General features: G+C 52.8%; 7 protein-coding genes across 7 annotated transcripts; 1 reads left to right on the top strand and 6 right to left on the bottom strand.

Annotated features, from left to right (window-relative positions):
* Positions 1 to 230: 230 nt before the first annotated feature.
* Positions 231 to 2,672, bottom strand: LMJF_24_2280 (putative DNA excision repair protein; the record flags this gene model as incomplete). Its single annotated transcript, XM_001683694.1, has 1 exon — positions 231 to 2,672. One exon carries the CDS (start codon positions 2,670 to 2,672, stop codon positions 231 to 233), a length of 2,442 nt encoding a protein of 813 aa, XP_001683746.1.
* A 736-nt stretch (positions 2,673 to 3,408) lies between these two features.
* On the bottom strand, positions 3,409 to 5,643 carry LMJF_24_2290 (cullin-like protein-like protein; the record flags this gene model as incomplete). The annotated part of the gene is made up of 1 exon (XM_001683695.1): positions 3,409 to 5,643. The coding sequence occupies one exon, from the start codon at positions 5,641 to 5,643 to the stop codon at positions 3,409 to 3,411; it is 2,235 nt and encodes a 744-aa protein (XP_001683747.1).
* A 756-nt stretch (positions 5,644 to 6,399) lies between these two features.
* LMJF_24_2300 (hypothetical protein) lies at positions 6,400 to 7,110 on the bottom strand (the record flags this gene model as incomplete). Its single annotated transcript, XM_001683696.1, has 1 exon — positions 6,400 to 7,110. One exon carries the CDS (start codon positions 7,108 to 7,110, stop codon positions 6,400 to 6,402), a length of 711 nt encoding a protein of 236 aa, XP_001683748.1.
* A 406-nt stretch (positions 7,111 to 7,516) lies between these two features.
* Positions 7,517 to 8,008, bottom strand: LMJF_24_2310 (conserved hypothetical protein; the record flags this gene model as incomplete). The annotated part of the gene is made up of 1 exon (XM_001683697.1): positions 7,517 to 8,008. One exon carries the CDS (start codon positions 8,006 to 8,008, stop codon positions 7,517 to 7,519), a length of 492 nt encoding a protein of 163 aa, XP_001683749.1.
* A 697-nt stretch (positions 8,009 to 8,705) lies between these two features.
* On the bottom strand, positions 8,706 to 9,758 carry LMJF_24_2320 (mitogen-activated protein kinase; the record flags this gene model as incomplete). Its single annotated transcript, XM_001683698.1, has 1 exon — positions 8,706 to 9,758. One exon carries the CDS (start codon positions 9,756 to 9,758, stop codon positions 8,706 to 8,708), a length of 1,053 nt encoding a protein of 350 aa, XP_001683750.1.
* Positions 9,759 to 10,634: 876 nt separating this feature from the next.
* On the bottom strand, positions 10,635 to 11,411 carry LMJF_24_2330 (conserved hypothetical protein; the record flags this gene model as incomplete). The annotated part of the gene is made up of 1 exon (XM_001683699.1): positions 10,635 to 11,411. The coding sequence occupies one exon, from the start codon at positions 11,409 to 11,411 to the stop codon at positions 10,635 to 10,637; it is 777 nt and encodes a 258-aa protein (XP_001683751.1).
* A 1,238-nt stretch (positions 11,412 to 12,649) lies between these two features.
* On the top strand, positions 12,650 to 14,065 carry LMJF_24_2340 (conserved hypothetical protein; the record flags this gene model as incomplete). Its single annotated transcript, XM_001683700.1, has 1 exon — positions 12,650 to 14,065. The coding sequence occupies one exon, from the start codon at positions 12,650 to 12,652 to the stop codon at positions 14,063 to 14,065; it is 1,416 nt and encodes a 471-aa protein (XP_001683752.1).
* Between the last annotated feature and the right edge of the window lie 813 nt (positions 14,066 to 14,878).

Here is a 14,878-nt window from a genome sequence, read left to right on the forward strand (position 1 = left end):
CGGATAGCTGCATGTCCCAGAATGCACAGAAGCAAAATAACATCGCTGAGGGACAAGTGCGATCGACCGCCAAAATGGAGGGAAGCCTCCTACAAGAAAATGAACAGCTGGCTGAGCGGGGAGCGAAAACAGTGCTGCGCAGAGAGGAGGAGATGAAGATGCGACAGTGTTACATCACCGAGAAACTAGAAGCCCGGCCAAAGCAAAAGAAAGACGAAGATAAGATGCACTCACTCCATCTCGTCATCTCGCTTGCGCTTTCGACTACCGCTCCCTGGCTCGCGCACTGCGGTGATACCAACATTCTCCTCCTGCTCCGTCTTTGGCGCCGTCACGGTGCTCACATTCTCGGCAGCTAGGGTTTCCGAGAAAGATGCATACTTGGCAGCTGATGCGCTTAGTCTACCCATCCTTCGGAGAGTCTCTTTCGAGAGCAAAGTGGTGCCGAGGTCCTTTTCGTGCTCCCATGGCTGCGCCATCTCCTTAAAGAACCCCCGAGCAACCGCGACGGCCGCATCGACACTCAGATTGGTGTTGTTCTTCAGGCACTGCGCGATCCAGCGTGGAATCTTCTTCACCTTATCATTGAGCGCGAAGCGCTTATCGACCAGAAGCATCATCCCGTAGTCTGTCTTGTTGCGCAGCACCCGCCCAATGCACTGCGACGCCTGGCGCATTGCATCGAAGTTGCGAAACTCGCTTTCTGATATGCCAAGGCACACCTCCATCCAGTGCATCCGCTGCCGCAGGGGCTCATCGTTCGGGGGCAGAAAGGGAACACCGAACATAACCACGGCACGACCGTAATGGCGATCGAAATCGATTCCCTCTGCGATCTTGCCGCGAGCAATCGACATGAATATGGCGCCGCGGCCAATGTCGCAAGCTCGGCGGTAGTTGGCGAGTGCAACCGACGTCTCCTCCACACCCTGAGTCTCGACAAAGATGAGCTTGTGCTTCGCCAGCTTCTGCAGAAACCCGGAGCTGTGCCAAGCAAGCAGCACCTCGCCCATGTACTGGTACCCTGTGAAGAAGCACACCATCCCATCAGGAACCGTCTTTGCCAGCTCGAGTAGCAGACTCTCATACGCCGATGTAACGAGCGCCTGCGCAGTTGGGTTCGTGCGCACCTTGAAACTGCTGGTGACCTCCTCAGCTGTGATGTTCACGCTCTCCGAGCTGCGGGTCACAATCACGGGCGCAATGCACTTGCGTGACAGGGTCATCTGAAACGACTTGGAGATGGCCGGGGTAAAGCCTAGGATTTTCGGATAAATGTCCATGGGCGAAAGTGTGCCGGAGGTGAGGATGACGCTGCGGTGCCGGGCGAAAGTGTCCCGAAGCGCCAGAGAGGCGTCCACGCAGACGGTGCGGATGACGGGATCTGGAATCTGCGGCCGCGTCGGGTCGAATGCCTCGCACACCACCACGAACCCCGGTTTCTCGTACCGGTCATCCGTGTAGTGCATGGAGAGGAGTGTGTACATCTGTGCGATAAGCGCTACCGGGCGGTACTTGCCGGCATTCGCGATTTGCAGCGTTGTCAGCAGCACCTTCAGGCGCCCCGACAAGTAGCGGAAATGGCTAATCTCCAGTGCGCATTCCTCTTTCAGCTTCGTGAGAAACGTCAGTGGGTCGGCCACGTATGTACGAGTGATGCGCGCCACAATACGATGCGTAAAGTCGACAAGACGCTGCATGAATGCGAGGAAGTGGTTGGCCTGGCGCAATGACGCGGGAATGGCACCCTCAGCTACGTTGGCTGGAATTGCAGGCGCCTCCACCAGTGCCCGCTGCTCCGGGTCGCGCGCCATCTCAGCCATAGCCAGCCCGTTCACGAGGCGGTCGTACTCATTCTGCAGCTGTTGCCGGTTCGTCGCCTTCAAATGGTCCAGCTCCTTGTTCAAGTCCTTCATGTTCTCCTTTGCGTCCAGGGAGTCTTTCTTCGTGAGGATGAGTGACATGGCCTCGATGCATACATCGTCCACGTTGTGGCCCTCGTCCATCACGACGATCGTGTTCTCGTTCAGGAACTCCTTCGTTACCTCCGACACTACGGGATCCACCATGTACAAATACGAGTGCACGATGATATCGACGATGGGGAGGGCCTTGCGCACCAGGTAGTAGGGACACACGTGGTGCTGCTCACCAAAGTCTTTCAAGTCGTCCAATGAGTGCACACCTGGAGGAAGCTCTAATGGTGCTTGAGCCAGCGTGTCATAATACCCGCATCGCCGTTCCTGCTGCCACGGAGCCGTGATCGAGCGACAGCCGGCGTCCACCTCGTCCGGGTGTATACGCGAGGCGACGCTAGTCTCAATGCACAGGTTTTTTTTTGCTGACAGACAGAGGCCACGCAGCGGTCGAAGCTGCTCGCCTTCCGCCTCCCAGTGTTTGAGCAGCTTTCGCATTTCGCCCATCGTCTTCACCATCTCCTCCACTGTTCGGGTGCAGTACACCACCTTCCGCTTCTCATGGGCGTGGTGATGCAGGTACGCCACCAAGATCGACAGCAGTGAGATTGTCTTGCCGGTGCCCGACGGCATCTCCAGCACCATGTGTCCTCCCTTGTCAAGACCGCGCTTCAGCTCCGTTATGTAGTCCAGCTGCTCCGGATAGATGTACTCGTACGGGAACACCACGAGCACATCCTCAACGTAGAGCTTCATGGCCAACCCATACACAACAAGTTCATATATACGTCGCACCCGGTCTGGAGGCGTTGCTGTCGCCTTCATGCAGCGCTCCTGTCCCTTTGCACTGCTGTGAGAGTGGACTGTGGACGCATCCACGGTGCAGGGGGTACAGGGGAATTCAATGCAATGGTGTTTGCCGGAAACGCAAAAAAAGGAAGGGAGTGAAGGGACGTGGTCCGACACGAGAGAGAAAAACAAGAACAAGAATACACACGAAAATGCGCATCGAGGGGCAATGAGGAGAAAGTCATCCGAGCAGCTCCTATGCAAGCTCCCTTTCGAGGGCAATCAATGCCCCCCCCCCCACACACACACACAGTGGCGTGTACTTGTGTGCGTTTGTAAGGAACAGGGAGGAGAGAGAAACGACGGCGCAGCTGATGTTCCACTGCTGTTGCTGTTGCGCGAGACGACCTCAAACTGCAATCTCAGACGGCGGGTACTACAATCACACCGTCCTAGCAACGGCACCGCATTGTCTCGACAGTATCCATAGTCGACGCCACACCACACAACCTCCTGTATCCACGGCCCTTTGCCCCTTCCTTGTCGGCGAAGGCGAGGACCATCGTGCTTTGTTGTTCGAGTCACTTACAGCAGTGTCAGAAGTCGTACGATGAACACACAGTAAAAATTTGAAACAGTGCCGAGAGAGAGAGAGAGAGGCACCACCCTCCAGGCTCCGTGATTCCCATCTGCACGTATCCACTCAGACAATATAATGGTAGACGCCTTTGCTGCGAGGATCGCGGCTAATGTACTCTCGTCGGATCAGCTCCTCTATGCGCTGTTTGATCAGCTTGACATCCGGCGAAAATCGTGAGCTTAGCTGCTGCTGACACTGAAGAACTAGCTCCGCGTGGTCAAGGGAGCGACGCCCCTTCATAATACGCACTAGCGCTCCGTCGATGGCCGGCTTTCTGTCCTCTTCGACTTGCTTTGATATGTGCTCGCTTTCGCCAACGCTCACGCGCGCAAGCGACGGAGGAATTCGCATCCGCCGCGCTCTGCAGACAAAATCGTCGTTGACTGTAAGCTCGTCATCCATCTGTAAGAGCGCCTTCCCAGATTTCCTGGTGAGGATGCGGCAGCGAATGAGAGGCGGCAGGTATCGCTGGAGTGAGGCGAACGTAACATGGCAGCGGTCCCCAATCTGCTGGGGTGTGCATACTGGCGATGAGTTGAAGCACAGCAGAATCAACACTTGGATGCCGCACGCAAAAAACAACTGAGTGCCTTTCTTGAAAGAGCCCTGCAGTTCGCCACTGCTGCACTCGTGCGACCACGTCAGCACGCGGCCTGACTTACCCGCGAGATAGTCATCGCGAAGCGGTTCCAAGACACGCTGCAAGAATGACGGGACAACGATGTCGGGCTCGTCGGAAAGTCGAGATGGCCAGATTCCTTTCTTAGCAACAAGAAGTTCCACCTCGAATGTCCTGGGTACGTTCTTGCTCGCCAGCACCTCCATTGCACAAAAACTGTTGGACGTCTCCCAGTCGTGCAGCATGCTCTCCAAGCACGCGGTGCTGGTTGGGCCGCAGCGCTGCCGGAAGCGCTGGATGAGCGCGCGCTCATTCGCCTCGCTGAACTTTTTAATAGGCAAGAGAATGCGGTCAGCCATGTGCTCGCGAGACGTCGCTATGAAGCGATCACGCTCCGTCACATACGCTAAAGTGGCTACAATGCGATCCATCTCTGCGCTGGCTGGCCCCGCCTCTTGCTGGAAGAGGTGGTTCACATAGTGCGAGAGCCACTCACAGAAGGGCACGATGCGGCTTTCACCACCGCCGCAGCTGCTCGTGACGGCAACGCCGTGGTTGTAGCATGCCTCGAGCCCCTCACGAACAGCCTTGGAGAGAGTGAAGTCGAGCTGGAAACAGCGCGACAGCAGTTGCGGGTACACCTCCTGCAAGTGCATCATCCCCGTGGTGTAGGCCACAATATCAACAGAAGCCTCCTCACCTTTGAACCTCTCGCACAGCTCCAGACCCTCAGCCTCGATTTCCTTCTTGATCAGGCCCGCGAGAAGTGCGATGCCAGATTCGCGCCTGGAGAAGAAACTGTTGCACATCTGCAGCTGGGCCTCGTCGCGGCTTCGCAACATCGCTAGAACACCGGAAGGCGAGTCCACTAGCTTCCGCCGTGTGACAGGGGAGTCGACAAGGGCAGCCTCGACGCACGTCATAATGCGCTCTTCATCCTGCGTGGAGAAGTAGCGACGGCATATGTTCCGCTCATGTGTGAGGGCATCGTGAACGGAGCGGAGGAAGACCGCCGCGTCGGCTACAGCATCCCACTCCTGCAAAAAACGCTCGTAGTCCCTCTTCGTCTTGTCCAAGTACGGCTCTAGAAATGCGGTAACGTAGATGGACTGAGTGTCCTCGATGTTCATGGAGGAAAAGAGTCCGATTGCCGTGGAGATCTGCTTTGCGTCGGTGCTCACAACGCGATCAGCCCTCTCTTTCAGAAGCAGTTTCTGCATAATCGAGCTCACTACGTCGGCATTCTTCTTGAAGACCTGCTCCAGAAAAATGCTCAGACCCACCTGCTGAAGCGACGGCTTTGAATGGTACACAATGTAGTACCGGGACAAGTATCCGAACGTCCGCATGTTCCATTTCATTAGGATCTTGTAGTGGTCCCACACGTCCAAAATCTTCTGAAAAAGCTCCTGTTCAGAGTCGCCGGAAAGGTCGCGGTATCGCCACAGGTAGGTAGTAAGCATTTCATTGTACTCCATGTACAGCAGCTCCCCGGCGTCGTAGCCAGGGTACTCGGCCGCTTTCGACGTGTTCCGCGTTGCTGCCGTGTAGACGGTATTGTAGTGATTCATTCGTCTCTCGAAGGTGTTGTATCCTTGGAAGTCGCTATTCGCCCGGTCAGCGAGGGCCTCGAAGTCTGCCTTCATCTTGCGCAAAGCCTGCCGATCCTCTTCCAACATGGTTGCTACAATCAGAGATGAAAGAAACAAGTACTTCTGTTCTGGTGAAGTATTTCACAGCGTAGAAGAAGCGAGAAGGGAGAACGCCCTTCTCGCGATTGCTCAAATGGGTCGCTGCGATGAAGACCAGAAAGCCCAAAACGATGCTCACGGGCACGCGGCTGCCCGCTCCAGTTTTTGTTCTCACCGTACGGGTCCTCACGCGATTATCCACGCGACCAACGGCTCCAGATCAGACGCAACACCTCCGCCTCAGCACGTTTGCCCACTTCTACAGCAAAGCACGCCGGGTTGCCTGTGCTGCAAAGCCGTCGCCCTCTCGGCTGCGTCGGCTAATCCACACGAAACAAAAATTTTGGATAATGTAAATATGAGAACAGTTGCGACGTTGTGTCGTGATGAACAAGCGCACACGTCTCACGGATGAAACCAACCTTCACAATTTTGATGTTTGACAGTGGGTGGGCTCATGTAGTCGAGGAGAAAGGTAGAGAGATACGAGGATGAAGCAGCTACCATGAACCACAAAAAAGCGATGAAAGGGCAGGCAGACCAAGTACTGTGGCCGCTGGCTTGCCTGAATCGGCTCTCCAACAACGAGAGAAGGGTGAACCTTGTCAAAAAGATCCACAGGCAACTCAACAGATGGTTGTGTCTCTTTTCTGTGCAACCCATGGTGCCTCGTTCCTCCATTTTCAAACCCCGAGCAAGAGAACCACACTCCAGTGCACCCGCACCATGATTCCTGTGCAGTGTTTACATGGTTGCTGCGCGCGTAGTCTCTCCATACCTGGCGCCAATACGCTCAAAAATAGCGTTGCTAGCTGCAGAAGTGTGCCCAAGCGCGGCAACAAGCGCCTCAGTCGTGCGCAGCTTCTCTTCCAGCGTGTCCAGGCGACCCGCCACAAGGAGGCATTGGCGCGAAACATCGTCGTCACACCGCATCAACGGAAGCACCTCTCGTGAAAAGCCGTCAAGAGAGCAGAGCTTGTTGTTGATGGTGCGAAGCAATCCACTAATCGAGAGAAAGCTCGGCACAGCTGTCAAGACCGATCTGGCTGCTGCTGAGCACAGAGACGCGTTGTAATCCAAGGTCACCAGCTCCTCTGCAGTTTTGGGAAACTCGGAGAGCAGCTTGTCGAGCGACTTCTCCAGCGATGCGAGTCGGGATGACAAATCACCAGAATGGCTGGAAGTAGTGCAGCTTTCGTATGCTATCAGACGTTGCCGACCCTCGCCCAGTTGACCCACTCGGAGAACCGAGGCTTCACCTTGGCACAGAGCATCCCAGATGTCGACAGGGACAGAGCACGAAGCAGTAGCGTAGTCGGCGCCGCGAGCATGTTGTAGGTAATTCGCCGCATTCTCGTAGCAAACACTTGCTGAGGACGAGCCACCACTCCCTCGCGGCAGCACCTGTGAACGCGCAAAGCCTGCGCGCTCTGCAATTGACTCGTACCGCTCCATCGCTACACGCCGCGTTGGCTACTAATGCAGCGAGGGGCCCCTGTCTTGCCACACAAACAAAGCCCGAGTGGAACACAAAGCAAGAACCAATAAGAAAGGGGTGATAGAAGCAACGGTAAACCTCTTTGGAATTCGTCAGCGGAGAAGACGGCAAACTCTACTGCCTCATTCGTTCCAAAGGCCTCACATTGGTTGCCACAAACGCGTCAACAGCGTTGCTTTAATCAGATGACAAATGAAAGTAGCAAAGAAAACGCAAGCAAAATGCGTACGTCCACAGCTAGCAACAACTTCATTGACGTTACCGTGTTTCTTTTTTCGTTTGTTTGAAATATGAGCCCCTCCTTTTCTTTGTGGATTGGTTGCCTAATCTACATCACACGCGTGAGACGCAAAGGTTCACAAGCTACGGAGAGCATTGCTCCACATCAGACAGCAGCACTGCAAACTCCTTTTCCATGTCCGCGGTTCGCTCGCGGAGAGATTCAAACTCTCTCTTCTTGCTCTTGATTCGGCTATCAAAATCGGCAGTGCAGGTCTCTAGCTGCTCCTGCAGCTTCTTTTTCGTCTCTTGAAGCTCGTGCAAGGCAGCGTCCTGCGTCGCAATCTCTTGCAGAGCAATGCGCTCCCTCACCTTGTAGACTCGAGTGCCGTCAGTTAAGACATCGATTTTTTCACTCTTCTTGGCTTCCAAGCCCGCCTTCCGTGCATCCAGTTCCGCACTTAAAACGAGCTCCTGCTGTTTTCGCTCAGCTAGCGCCGTCATTCTATCCAAGTACACTCGCTTGAGACCCTTGAGCTTCTCTTCCAAAATGACTATATCATCTGCAAGCTGCTGGTCTTCGTAGTAGAGCTCTTTAGAACCGGCTGTTAAAGCCTTCTTCGCCTTGGGGGGCATAGTTCACGGCACTGCACACCAATGCGTACAAAACTAACGACCTTGCATGAGCTGACGGACAGAACCTCGCTCTTTCGCTGGTATGATGACAATAATACAATGCGCCAAAGAAAAAATGCGCCTTCGAAGCACCCCACACGTTCAGAGCCGACAACAGCACAGCCGTACCAACCAAACCTGATCTATAAAACGTAGGTGAGAGGTTCACCACACAAACCAAGCGTGAGAAGCGCTCACGTTAGCATCCCACAGACACCACAACGCATAAAGAGAGCGGTATCGTAGTGACCATCAAAAACATGAAAATGCGGCACACACAGAGAGCAAAGCAAGAAGTGAAAAGAGAGGTTGACAGGCATAGCATCGACTGAAAACACAGAGGAGAGCAAGTTGCAAACCCCTTTCTCTCAACATAAACGAGAGAAAGGGTTCGACTCGCAACCAACCAAGGTTACTGTAAGCAGAGAGGCCCGAGGCACTTCTTAGCCTTTCTCGAAACCCGACATGTTGGTCGTTGGTTTTCTCTGACTCAGCAGATGACATACTCTGCCTCCCTTCGCGTTTTCTTTCCTCCTCATCCATCGAAGAAAGCTCATTCTTTCAACTGCTTAAAACGAACGCCCACGCACCCACACATACAAGATCCAGGTGTACACATCCACAAGTACACCAGAACTCAGATTTACAACGAACTGATTCACTTCTTTGCGGACATCCACTTGCCCGCCTCGAGAGGGTTCACATTACTCGCCTTTTGAATAAGTGAGTGGTTCAGCATTTCCGTTGCACTTGGGCGTGTGGCCTCCGGGCGTAGACAAAGCTCAATAAACTCCTTGAACTCGTCGCTAAATTTGGTCTCCCGATCATCCCAGTTGATCTTCGCTGTCCCAGAAGCTATTGCCTGGCATAGCTCAAATAGTTTTGGCTTCAACGAGGCGAATGCGTACTCTCGAAACGCACACTCCGCAATTGTCAGCCCAGCGCTCCAGATGTCACTGTTGAACGAATACGGCTTCGACTGTATTCTCTCTGGGCTCATGTACGGCACCGAACCTTGAGCAGAAAGGGTTTGAAGATCGCCACCGGAAAGTGTTTTCGCTACGCCAAAATCCGAGATTTTGATTTCCCCTTTCGCGTTCGCCAGGACGTTAGCAGGCTTGATATCGCGGTGAATCATGTTTAGATGATGCAGGAACTCGAGACCTTTGAACAGCTCGCGTGCAATGTAGGCAAGCATATCCTCGCTAAAACCCTCCGGATGTCTGTCGATAAGATTATTCATGGTTCCACAGTCCATGTACTCAAGCACAACGTACAGCCGGCCGTCGCGGAAAAATGCCTCATAGGAGGAGACAACGTTGTGGTGCTTCACCGCAGCCACCTGACGAAGCTCCGCTTCCAAGGCACAACGCATGTCGTCTGAGTCTCCGTCAAAAGAAATGTACTTCATCGCGTACTTTTCCCCGGTAATTTTGTGCTGTGCAACACGAACTTTTCCTTGCGAGCCTTTTCCCAGCTCTGAGCCAATCCGTAAATCCTCAAATTTGATCTTGTTCATGACAGCATCTGATTTTGGTTGGCCGCTACCTGACGATGAGCCGGGACCCTGAGCTATACCCGTCTGTTTCACACGCATTTCAACTCCGCCCTCACCTTTCACCACTAGCGTCATGGTATCCGTGATGGATACTGCCTTGTCGTGAGGTGCAACATGAAGCTTCTCTAGAGCCTGCGGCCGTTTGGGGGGCATTAACGCACAGAACAAAGCGCAAACACACCTCAGAGAAACAGTAGAAGAAGTAACCGGGAAACGGGTCGAAGAAACAGACTCGCTCGATCGCGCACTATCCTTGAGAATCAGAGGACCGGCGAAATATGATTTTTTTTTGTTAGTGACCGCAGGCTGTGCCCACACAGTCGAAGCAAAAGAGTAAGAGAACAAGAGTGAAAAGGGAGGTTACAATGCATCGGGGTATAAGTGCTAAAAGGAAAAAAAAAATAAGCTAAGCTTCAAACATTTTTGACGCGGCAGTCCGCGCTTTCTGTCCTCTCTTCTTTTCCGCTTCCACACAGGTCTTGCTCAACGTGCACGTTCTGGCACACCCTATCCTCAAACGCTACTCCTGCAACGAGAAGAGTAGGGTGCTCAGTGCTCATGGGGTGGTATCCCATACGCAACTAAGGACTCATTCGTTTTGATTTTTTTTTTGTAAAAATCGAAACAGGTGCTCGCAAGAGAGAGCTGCTATAAATATATATATATATATATATATATATATATACATACATATATTTTTTTGATTATTTGCAGAATTTCACATCGTCATTTTCTATTGATGCAACACAAATACAAGTTCAGGCAAATTTCTCACTGTACATTTCACTTCAATCACAAGAACAAAAGGTATGACAGTGGCATGAACTTCCCTCGAGCCAAGCGAAGTCGTTCTCCACACAACGAGGGAAAGAACGAGAAATGCGCTATACAGCGCACTTGAACGAGCATGATGCCACCTGCTACAGAAGTATGCCAAGAAGAGAGCAGCGCCAAACGCATTTCTATCGTCACAGAGCAATGCGTGGTACAAAAAAGGAAAGCAATCAAAACAAAAGAGCAAACATGACATCATTCCTGAGCTCTTCGCTGCTCTCGTTCGGCTCGCACTTTTGCACGCCGTTCCGCATCTCGCCTCTTGCGCTCGAGACGCTTCTCAAGCTCCGCTTGCTCCTTCTCGGCCTGTGAGGCTTCTTTTTCCTGTGCAATCCGCTGTTCCTCGCGCAGCCTTTCTTCCTCCAACTTCTGCCGGTATTGAAACTCCCGCAGTCGCTCAGCAGCAGCCTCCTCTTCTACACGCTCCTTTTCCCGAGCTGCATGGAGGTGGCTACTCAAGTGCCATTGTATCACCAGCAAGCACATCAAATCATCTTCTGTCTCGGAAAGTTTGCAGCGCAGCAATTTTTCCTCATCTTCCACAAAGGAACGCTGATTGCGAAACAAAAATTGCTGATAGTCGTAATAGTCGACAAAGAGAAAGTGCCGAGATTGTAGTAATGCACCTTTTCGTGCGGCTTCCAATGCCATCATCTTCTCTACAAGAGCAGCACTTTTTTGCTCCGACAATCTTCGAGTCTCAGAAAGCTGCGCAGCCTTATACTGCAAGCACAAATCATGACGCTCAAGATACAATTTTTGATCCTCTTTTCGCCTCTCGAACGCCTCCCATGTCTCCGTTATCCACTTTGTATGTTCTTCTCTCCCTGAATAGCCTTTTCTCAAGGCGTGGCTGGCCCACGGTTCTGCCAAAAGAGCACGATGATCCTCCGCAGCCTCCCTCAGTTCAAGATCAGCGCGTGTGAACGTCGTCACTCCCCGCGCCCGTTCCTTAGTGCCCTCGACTTCCATTCCTACAGCCGCAAACGAAAAATGGTGCCACTGTAGAGGCTAAATGTTGAGTCTGGAAAGAGGAAGAGGCAGAGGGTGAGGTTCGTTGCGTCAGTTTATTATGATGGGTGTGCATTTAAGTGCAAGTAGTTTACGCGAAACATGACAAATTCTACTGCACATGCCGCTTGGTGCGCTGTCCTGCGAGGAAATCTGCAGTGTAAATCAGCGTGTCTTCGCTTTTTTTTTGCTGACTCTCTTGGTTGTCAAGTGTGCCAAAAAAGGAAGATGCCTGCTACACCCCTTTTGACCACTGCATGCTCACTCGTAAGAAAAAGAAAAAAAAACAGTGTTAAAAGCTCTCTCTTTTTTACGAAACGCACAGTCCACCACTTTTACCATGAGGCACAGGAAGAGCAGCTCCCGTGTCCGCGTCCAACTCATGCAACTGTTCATCTGCTGCATTTGAAGAACTCCTTTGCCATGACAGCCTGCTCATACCGCATTCTGTGATGCGTTTATCATCAGCCAAACGAAGATGAAGGGGGGGGGGAACGCGGAGGTCCAAATGCGTCACGGCTATTGTCTTGGTCATCTCCCATGCAGCAAGAACACGTTACCCGATGCAGTGTGCTGATTGAGGAGAGGACTGAAGTCGCCTAGAACATGCAAAGCTAATGAAAGGATAGCGGGGGGGGGGAAGAGGGTCCGCAAGCGACGAAACACCACCAGAATTATACATATACTTCCAAGAACCAGAAAGAGCACACCGTAACAGAGACGGCTGCCTGGCAACGCTGCCGCCAAATGCTATTCGTCGCCTTGGACCGCCTCGCCATCACAACCGTCTCTCCACTCACGCGTGGTGTTCGCAAATCATCGTTGTCTGCCGCTGAACGGAGCACCTCACTACGCTAAAAAGAACATGCCAAAACGCACGAATGGTCTTCCGTTCTAAATTTCCACCCCGCTCCTTCTACAGCTGCGAACTGGCATATTACATGCATATACTGCGAAACCTGCATCCAAGTGCAGCTCCCTCCTCTGGTGTACGTCACACATCTATTTTTTTGTGTCTCTCTGTGCTCAACCCGCCGAGCAGAGACACTGTTGTAATGCGTCGACAGAAACTTCCAAGCAAGCCCTTGTGTATTGAACGATTCCGGTCCATCTTGCTTCTACGTCACACATGACGCCTTTGCATTCCACAATTTACTACCGTGCCTTTTAGGCTGTGTAATCCGTAGCGCGCGCTCAGCATGCGTGCCATGTTCTCTCCCAGCCTTAAGCGGCTGGCGCACAAAGATTTCGATGCCTGGGGCTACCACATTCAATGGCCACAAAATCAGATCCTATCTCCACTCACAGGAAAGGTCGACTTTGTTGTTGAGGACATCAAGTTCGCCTACAATGCATGGTGCCTTTTGAGACTCGCCATGTTCTTTGGTGTAAAGCATCCTAAAGTGTTGAGTGACATGACCAAGACAACGCCGTCGATGGACATCATGCTCTCTGGCAATCGTCTGTTCTTTATGCACTCCCATGTCAAGGCTAATCTGAGCCGCTCAAAAGTGCGCATCGCTCTCACCCCTAACCATCCCCGTGCTTTCCCGGTACAAGAGCTCACCTGGAACACACACTGTCGTTTCCATGATCACCAGTCAGCGGGCGTGGAGCTGGTACTGGGAATGGAAAACGGACTGTCGCAGGAGGTCGCCGACGCCTGTGACCTCTGCACCTACATTCCCCAGTACGGCTCTGTCGGCTCGCTATCCATGCTTTCTGCGCTCGGCATCGCGGCACACTCAACTTGGTGTGCTGCTATGCGGGAAAACGGCCACACCTCTCATACTAGCCTCCCCCTTCACCGCGCTTCTCATGGTCACATGCCGCTATCAAACAGTCCGGAACGAGTGCGAGACACGCTTCCACACGAGATGGACTTACTGGCATGCAGCAACGAGGCCGTCAAAGCCTTACTCGAGGAGAGGCGGCGGTCTTACGATCTTCAGGTGAGCGTTCTCATATACAACGAGCTTGGAGACCGCAACATCGGTGCAGTTATCAGGAACGCGAACGCCTTCAACTGCGAGTACGTGGCTATCGTGAATCGAAGGCGGTTCAACAGACGCGGTGCACTCGGCACACACAAGGTTATGAATGTCCCTTTCTTTGAGACCGTTAACGACAAAGCGGCACGCCAGCTTTTCGAGGGGTACGAAGTGTGGCTTCTGTACCCATACTACCCCAACCTTGTCATGTACGAAGCTGAGCAAAAAGGAGATGCCTCCAACAGCTCATCAACCTTTGTGCGACACGAGGACCCTATACTACAGTCATGGGGCGCTACCCAGCACCACCTCACCAGCGAGCATCCCCTTGTGGTTCGCTACCCTCACCTCTGTCAACAAGGGGTGTTTCTAGATGATGACAGATCTCTCGCTTCTTGTGTGCAAGACGTGAAGCGCAGAAAACTCCGTGGAATCCTGCTAGCCGTGCCTGAAGAGGGGTGCTCCCCTCACCCGTGTTTGTGCAAGCTCAGTCATCGCGTTGTGTATGTCACAAGTCCATCATTTCTCCCACACCAGACTCAGCGTGGACTGAACCCAGCGCTTTCCACAGCAATTGCGCTCGAGAGATTGCGATGCGCTGCTGACAGCTCATGCCTCACGTGATCGCCGCACGATCCTCGTTCCGAGTCTGTTTAACTCCACACTGCGTTGCACAGCGCCAACACAGTCTGCCGAAATGTCTTCTTCGTCGGACTTGCGGTACTTCATCATTAACAGAAAACGGCACCTGCTTCTCTCTGCCTCTCCCCCAGCGGCGCCATCGATTAACCACCGCTCTCATCACAAGCAGTAACTTCCTGAGCCCAGTTTCACTCGCTGCCAAACACAAACTCACGAGCTGACCAGTGCCTACTCGCCCTCATTGTCCGGTAGTATATATGGGCATGGACGTCTGGCTCATAAAGGAATCCTTTTCCCCGTCTCTATTATCACCTGCTACCTTACCTCTTTCCACTTTTTCTGTCGTTTCCTCTGTGAACCCTTTCTCCGCGCATACGTCGGACGGCTTTTCGAGCTCAGCCTCGCCTCATCAGCGTCCGTGACTGCCTAACACCGACGATGCAGAGGCGCGCTGTTGCACAGTACCACAGCACTAAGGGGCTTCTAGTAGCTTTTGTCTAATGTGCACATTGGTGCTTCTTAACGCTACCCCGTTTCAAGATACAAGCGCTACGGCCTCAAGGCACTTCCAAAGCACGATTTTTCGGACTCTGTCATTCGCTACGCAAGGCCTACCTTACTTTCCTCTTCTCGTCCTGTTACACAAGCCCCATCTGCATGCACAGATTCAGTGCATCCAGATTTGTTTCCAAACAATGGATCCGAACATCGTGGCGAAAGAAGAGCATCTTATGTAGCTACTGTCCACGTCGACTAGTACACTTGCATTACAAGGCCTTGCTCGCGTCGTTTTGT

Source organism: Leishmania major, chromosome 24, assembly GCF_000002725.2.
Source record: "Leishmania major strain Friedlin complete genome, chromosome 24".
In the NCBI taxonomy this organism is placed as follows: Eukaryota; Euglenozoa; class Kinetoplastea; order Trypanosomatida; family Trypanosomatidae; genus Leishmania; species Leishmania major.